Source organism: Argentina silus (genome assembly GCF_951799395.1).
Source record: "Argentina silus genome assembly, chromosome: 21".
NCBI classification, from domain to species: domain Eukaryota; kingdom Metazoa; phylum Chordata; class Actinopteri; order Argentiniformes; family Argentinidae; genus Argentina; species Argentina silus.
Window position 1 is genome coordinate 9,301,703 of NC_139675.1, and position 7,500 is coordinate 9,309,202.

General features: G+C 47.7%; 2 protein-coding genes across 5 annotated transcripts in view; both read right to left on the reverse strand.

The window, feature by feature from the left end:
- The window catches only part of wdr19 (WD repeat domain 19), an 18,777-nt gene extending 14,349 nt beyond the window's left edge, over positions 1 to 4,428 (reverse strand). Inside the window, exons 1-7 of the mRNA XM_083693013.1 lie at positions 4,386 to 4,428; positions 3,770 to 3,861; positions 3,563 to 3,628; positions 3,176 to 3,301; positions 2,226 to 2,341; positions 1,884 to 1,999; positions 734 to 814 (exon numbers count right to left, since the gene is read on the reverse strand). Coding sequence (XP_083549139.1) covers positions 734 to 814; positions 1,884 to 1,999; positions 2,226 to 2,341; positions 3,176 to 3,301; positions 3,563 to 3,628; positions 3,770 to 3,861; positions 4,386 to 4,391 — 603 coding nt within the window. The 5' untranslated portion in view covers positions 4,392 to 4,428. The remainder of the gene's footprint in view (positions 1 to 733; positions 815 to 1,883; positions 2,000 to 2,225; positions 2,342 to 3,175; positions 3,302 to 3,562; positions 3,629 to 3,769; positions 3,862 to 4,385) is intronic.
- A 676-nt stretch (positions 4,429 to 5,104) lies between these two features.
- Positions 5,105 to 7,500, reverse strand: part of rfc1 (replication factor C (activator 1) 1) — a 9,927-nt gene continuing 7,531 nt past the window's right edge. For all 4 annotated transcript variants that reach the window (XM_083693018.1, XM_083693017.1, XM_083693016.1 and 1 more), the window contains 5 exons: positions 7,489 to 7,500; positions 7,112 to 7,257; positions 6,667 to 6,880; positions 6,142 to 6,333; positions 5,105 to 5,910 (listed from right to left, as the gene is read on the reverse strand). The exon at positions 7,489 to 7,500 is cut by the window's right edge and continues 106 nt beyond it. In XM_083693018.1, the coding sequence (XP_083549144.1) occupies positions 5,815 to 5,910; positions 6,142 to 6,333; positions 6,667 to 6,880; positions 7,112 to 7,257; positions 7,489 to 7,500 (660 nt within the window). In that variant the 3' untranslated portion in view covers positions 5,105 to 5,814. The remainder of the gene's footprint in view (positions 5,911 to 6,141; positions 6,334 to 6,666; positions 6,881 to 7,111; positions 7,258 to 7,488) is intronic.

A 7,500-nucleotide genomic window follows, 5' to 3' on the forward strand; every position in this document is an offset into this window, starting at 1 on the left:
ATGTCCCCTTCACCTCAGACCCAGGGTTCTGGTGCCACAAGATTAAATGTCCCCTCACCTCAGACCCAGGGTTCTGGTGCCACAAGATTAAATGTCCCCTCACCTCAGACCCAGGGTTCTGGTGCCACAAGATTAAATGTCCCCTCACCTCAGACCCAGGGTTCTGGTGCCACAAGATTAAATGTCCCCTCACCTCAGACCCAGGGTTCTGGTGCCACAAGATTAAATGTCCCCTTCACCTCAGACCCAGGGTTCTGGTGCCACAAGATTAAATGTCCCCTAACAACATCTCTTCCTCTTATCTCTCCATCTCACCTCACAAGTCCAGGTAACATTGGACTTCTCTGTCTCTCCTCTCTCTGCCCTACCCATATTCTGTCCATCCTGCTCTCATCCCTGCGGTCACTCCATCTCTCTTCCTCCTCCTCCTCCTCTTCTTCTGCACAGAGAACGCATCTCTTATCACACAGACCCTGAGCAGGACGGAACCGTCGGAACGGCACGGAACACAGAATCAGAACATGGAACACAGAACCAACTCAGCAGTGTGTGTGTGTACTGTCAGTGTTGAGGTAGACCTGTGTGTGTGTGTGTGTGTGTGTGTGTGTGTGTGTGTGTAAGCTTCTACAGCCCAGAGAAGATGAAAACACAGGTGTGTTACTTGAGCAAGAGCAAGTGCAAAAGCACACACACGAATGTGCGTGTGCGCGCGCGCACACACACACACACTCACAGTGCTCTCTCCAGGAGAGGAGCGCTCATCTGTCTTCATCACAGAGAACTGGATATCAGCAGGGTCTGCACGCACCGACGTCTGAGAGAGAGACAGAGAGAGAGACAGAGAGAGAGAGAGAGAGAGACAGAGAGAGAGACAGAGAGAGAGACAGAGAGAGAGACAGACAGAGAGAAATTATGATTATAAAAGCAAATACCTCTCTTGTTATCACCACATCATTGTTGGAGAACGTGTGTGTTACTGTGTGTGTTCCTGTGTGTTACTGTCGGTGTTCCAGTGTGTTACTGTGTGTGTTCCTGTGTGTTACTGTGGGTGTTACTGTGTGTGTTCCTGTGTGTTACTGTGGGTGTTCCAGTGTGTTACTGTGTGTGTTACTGTGTGTGTTCCTGTGTGTTACTGTGGGTGTTCCAGTGTGTTACTGTGTGTGTTACTGTGTGTGTTCCTGTGTGTTACTGTGGGTGTTACTGTGGGTGTTACTGTGGGTATTCCAGTGTGTTACTGTGTGTGTTCCTGTGTGTGTTACTGTGGGTGTTCCAGTGTGTTACTGTGTGTGTTACTGTGTGTGTTACTGTGTGTGTTACTGTGTGTGTTACTGTGGGTGTTACTGTGGGTGTTCCAGTGTGTTACTGTGTGTGTTACTGTGTGTGTTACTGTGTGTGTTCCTGTGTGTTACTGTGTGTGTTACTGTGGGTGTTCCAGTGTGTTACTGTGTGTGTTACTGTGTGTGTTACTGTGGGTGTTCCAGTGTGTTACTGTGTGTGTTACTGTGTGTGTGTTACTGTGTGTGTGTTACTGTGTGTGTGTTACTGTGTGTGTGTTACTGTGGGTGTTCCAGTGTGTTACTGTGTGTGTTACTGTGTGTGTTACTGTGTGTGTTACTGTGTGTGTGTTACTGTGTGTGTGTTACTGTGGGTGTTCCAGTGTGTTACTGTGTGTGTTACTGTGTGTGTTACTGTGGGTGTTCCAATGTGTTACTGTGGGTGTTCCAGTGTGTTACTGTGTGTATTAATGTGTGTGTTCCAGTGTATTACTGTGTGTGTTCCTGTGTGTGTTCCAGTGTGTGTTCCAGTGTGTGTTCCAGTGTGTGTTCCAGTGTGTTATTGTGTGTTCCAGTGTGTTCCAGTGTGTGTTACTGTGTTATCGTTACCTGTCGGATGGTGTCTCCCTCGTGGTTGCTCACGGTGATGGTGCGGTCCTCACTGCCCAGAGCCAGCAGGTTCTGAGAGCTCCAACAGCCACAGGTGATCCTCTTTGTGTGCTTCCCTGTGTGTGTGTGTGTGTGTGTGTGTGTAAAAGAAAGAGCATATAAAATGTTTCACCGAACAAAAAGATTTGTATAGTTATAGTATTTCTAAATGAGCAGTGTGTGTGTGTGTCTATGTACATGCATGTGTTCAAGTGTAGCATAAGCATGTGATCCGTGTAGATGTGCAGTTGTGGAGCAGTGTGTGTGCGGATGTGTGTGTGTGTGTGTGTGTGTGTGTGTTACCCAGTACAGGGATCTTGCGCGAGGTCTGCTGGTTGTAGATGAGCAGGTTTCCCTTTGCCGTCCCAACAGCCAATAGGGGCCCAGTCTTCGACCACAGGATAAAGGACATCTGGTCTCTATGGAAACCAACACAACCAGCAAGGAACGTATTAACATTATTGTTAAAAACAAAAGTGTTTATTGCCTGGTGCAGAAGTAGAGTACTGTGTCTGTACCACACAAAGAGAACAAGTTGTTCTGACAAGAAATCAATGTCAGCAAAGAGCCTTTACCTGGCTTTTGATCCAGCCCAGCCAAAACACACTTGATTAAACACATCACTTTACTTACTGTAAAGTGTTAACGATTAAACAAATAGTAGTGTCGTGATCGAGGATGAATGATCAGTTAATGGGTGGAATCAGGTGACGCTTAAAAAACAACCTCTGGACCCTCTACGACACTTCACTGTTGTGACTACAGCACCCAGAAGGCACGCGCGCGCTGCACGCTGAAACATTAGCCGTTCCGTGTGACAGTGAATCGATTTTCTTTGCAAATGGAGTGCTCCTATTAAGTGCGACTGTTTCTGGGTTAGTCAAAACAGTGGGGTGGCAGCAGGGTAATTCTTCAAGCCGGGCTGTAGAAGTGTTGGGTAGACTATACGCCGCCATGTTTCATCAGGTGCTTGTCGTCTGTGTAGCGAAGTCAATGTCACGAAGGTGATTTGTAATCACGATCTCGTGATGAAGTTTGTCCTGGCTGACATATGTAAAACTCAGGTGTCGCACTCAGAACCTTGAGGATGTCCTCTTGGCCTAATGGTAGACACTTGGGACTTCCACGTGGGGGGGACCCGGGTTCAAACCCTGCCCGTCACACCTACACACACTGCAGATTGCAGCCCTCCAGGACCAGAGACGGACCCCCCCCCCCCCCCCCCCCCCCGACTCAGACCTCCTCTCACCCACCTCATGCCACTGTCCATCTGGGACGTCTTGTTGACATTGGCGTCCCACAGGTGGATGGAGCTGGACTTCTCAGCAATGACCGCCAGGATGTCTCCGTCTTTATCCCAGTCCATCGCCACACACCGCCTGGAGAGGCAGGCAGACACACAGGCAGGCAGGCAGACAGACAGACAGACAGACAGACAGACAGACAGACAGACAAATAAAGAGAGATAACGACAACATGGCAAAACATGTCATTTCAATGTAATAAAACAGGCCTACTTATGACATTGGGTAAAGATTGTCTTGAGTCTCTTGATGAAATGAGGGAACAAATCATTGTTAAAAAAAAAAACACAACCTACTACATGTCAAGCTGCCAGACACTGTACTGGATGCACTCACCCTGGCAGGTTGATCTCATTCTTCCTCTGTCCATGTCGATCAAAGATTTTCACTGAGTTGTCAGGCCTGAAGGGTCATAAGAGGATGCAAAAGCATTGCTCGAAGATAAATAACGACCACAAGTTGCAGAGAAATGAAAAGTTATCAAACACGACAACAAAATCCATCCTGATTGTCAAAAGTTCAACGTTACGAGCAGTAACTCACCCTGCAACAGCAATGTAATTGCCCAGTGTTTTTTGCCATTTGTACTGCAGACAGGATCCATACCATGCTCTGTCTGCAAGGGTAAAGACGCGCTGGGGAGAAAGACGGAATCCTTTGACAAAAGACTGACATATGAAAAACACAACCAGATAGAACTTTGCGCACAAATCAAATGAGGCTGGAGATGCAATAATGCAAACGCATTTGCGTGACACCAAAACAGTGGCGCACACCAAGAGAACACAGGCATCGCCAACCATCAGTGTTATCATTTTAATCATTTTAATCATAGCCACACACACACACACACACACACACACACACACACACACACACACACACACACACACACACACACACACACACACACACACACACACACACACACACACACACACACACACACACACACACACACACACACACACACACACACACACACACACACACACACACACACACACACACACATATGCCAAAGTGGCTAACGTAACGGTAGCTAAACTAGCCAGCTAATCAATTCAGCGCTTCTGGCAACGACGCCCAACCGAACTCGACTAATGAACCGGAGAATATTTCCTCCTCTTCAAACATTTCTCCCTTGCCACCTACCTACCTTCATGTTTGAGTTAGAAGGCTTAAAAAAAAGAAATCCAAAGAAATCTTCACAAACGCATTCCCCCTACTTGGTGCGCATATATCCCAGAATGCTTCACTCTACAGCGTCCGCACCAGCCAAAGCGATGTCATAGCAACGGCCGATGAGCCCCGCCCACAAGTGACCCCAAGTCCTGTCGACTGGAAGTTGATCCAGGATCGTCTCTTACTGCATTAGCTTTGAAAGTGGATGCATTTGTCTAGCATCTAGTTGGTCTTACACCTATAGTTTCTAGTCTGTCGTCGTCTTCCTAAACTTCACGACAGTCTAACATGTCGATCTTTTTTTCTCTCTCTCTCTCTGTCTGACTAACCTGTCTGTGTATATCTGTCTTTTCTGTCCCTCTCCCTCTCGCTGGATCATTCCACGTCATGAGATTTTATGTTGACAATGTTCTAAGATGAGGTTCCCATTACTGTTTGTAGAGAAAGAGGAGCTCTGTGCCAATATAAAGATTCTGATTATTTTCTTTTTATTTCTCAGATGGATATGAGTGTCTGTAACAGGGTTGACAGACAAAGTTGCTATTGTGTCAAGAAAGTGTGCATCACTTTCTTAATTTAACCTCTGGTGGCACAACACATTTTTCATGAGGTTCAACATGTGCTCCATATAAGAAAATGTTAAAACTAGGAGAAACACATTTTATTTCCTCAAAATCTGAACCGTCCCCTACTAGTGGAATGACCCAGCTAATCTCACAGAGCCAGCTACTGCAGTGTACATCAGAATATTGCATACTCCAGTTCAGCAAAAATATACCAAACCACAACATTTTATATTCTTTATTACTTGTCAGTGAAAATGTTACAAAACACAATATACAAGAGCAGTTTCTGGATCTCTGTGAATTTGGTCATAAGAAGTGCTCACTATAAGGAAACAAAGTACTATGCTTTTACAGATTGTGTCCTTTGTAGTAGTACAGTCTTTACACGACTGTTACATATTTACAACTGAATTTTTTCATTAAGCGCAAGCCCCTCTGTAACATAAGGATAATCAGGTCACATGGTTCTACCAAGATACACACACCACCAACATGATATGGGGACTGTGAGGGGTGAGAGAGCGAGAGAGAGAGAGAGAGGGGAGGGGGGGGAGTGAGAGAGCAAGAAAGAGCGAGCATGAGAGAGAGAGAGAGAGAGAGAGACATATGGGCCTTGACAGTCAATGTTTGGGGGTGCAGTGTTTGGGGTGAGCACATGTCCATTTTAGGGAATGTAGAGAGAGAGGTGTTCTCTTGTCCAAGCTCACTTGGATGACAACCAAGATGTTGATGACGATGATGTTGACGGTAACGCAAACAGTTTGGGGATGTATTCGTTGGAGCAAGGGAGGTGGAGGGGGGCTAAAGTTTGTTTGAGTGGTTTCTCCTCCTCAGGGCTCACTTCTTGCCTTTCCCCTTGCCTTTCCCTTTCCCTTTCCCAGAATCCACTGCTTTCTCCTTCTTGGGCTCCTTGGAGGGTTTGGCCTTCTTCTGCTGTTGGGGCAGGGAGGACGGGGTCGAGAGAGAGGAAGGAGGGGAGAAAGAGAGAGGAAGAAGGGGAGAAAGAGAGAGGAAGGGGCGACAAGGGAAAAGTAGGCAGTTACAATCTGATCCAAATATCACCAGGGCTCGTCAACTGACAGATTCCAAAAAAAGAGAAAAATCTTCTAACACCGACTAACACTGCAATTGGCTAGGTGTGTGTGTGTGTGTGTGTGTCCTTACCTTGATCATGGCGTCAGCAGCCAGGCCTTCCTCCTCCTCCTCCTCCTCGGGCTCCTGCTTGTCCTGTTCCGTCTCCGCCCCTCCCAGGTTAGGCTCCTCCCCCCCACCGCGGCGGCCCTTCTTGACTGGCTGCAGGCAGTAGGGCGTCAGGTGCACCTCGCGGTTGTACGCCCGCGTGAACGCAGCCTTCACCTGAGAAGCAGAGATCGGAATGAACATGTTAGTACCAATGTCTCCAAAATGTCCTTTTTCACAAATTTGACTCTCCCCCCAGGGTGAAAGGCTTACATATTTCCCTCCCTAGATTTTTCAGTTAAACAAGAGATGATGTATAAAAAAATAATAATAACTTAAAAATATATATTAAAAAATCTGAATCTTCAAGAGTAAAAGTAATTTTTTTAAACAATGAGTCAGGATAGGCTGATGTTTTTGGATTACGAAATCAATCCATTACATCACCCCTCTCCACACCTGCCTTCAACCGCTCCAACCCTCCCCCCCCCCCCCCCCCTCGCCCCTGACCTTGGGGTCTAGTTTGGTGTAGGGGTCCGGCTGCCCCCCCCAGAGGCTGATGTCCATGATGTTGTCCACATCCTCTCTGATGAGGTGATAGTCGTCCAGTAGCTGGACGGCCTGGCCAGCTCCCTCTGCCCCCAGCCTCTGCAGGGGGGACAACAGCGCCCCCCGCAGGTATGGCAGGTAGTCCAGGTTCACCGCCTGCCTACTGCTCAACGTCCTGGTGGGGAGGGGGGGGGGGGGAGAGAGAGAGAGAGAGAGAGAGGAGGGAGGAGGAGAAGTAGAGCAGATTACTATCTCAGGTGTGTGTGTGTGTGTGTGTGTGTGTGTGTGTGTGTACACTCACTAAAAACCCATGTGTAATGCCAGGGGCGTTGTAGTGTAGTGTCTGTATATACAGTTTGAAAATGTGTGTGTGTGTGTGTGTGTGTGTGTGTATACACACACTCACTTTAAGCTCATGTGTGAGGCTAGCTCCTGGAGGATGCGGGAGTGTTTGCCCGTGGAGGAGAACTTGCCCAGCCAGCTCGGGAAGGAGGGGAACTGGCTCATGTAGCCCCGCATCAGCTCCCCCGGCAACACACTCGCGTAGATTGCCTGGAACACACACACACACACACACACACACACACACACACACCTCAGTAACAATAACAAGTTTCACTGTCATAAATATTCACACACTAGTATGTTATTTGTGCGCTGAAGGGACAAGCATCACTGAGGAGTGTGTGTGTGTGTGTGTGTACGCGTTACCTGTGGAGGGGGCAGCGACCAGGTCTGTGGTGTGTGTGTGTGTGTGTGTGTGTGTGTGTGTGTGTGTTTTACCTGCGTAGGCAG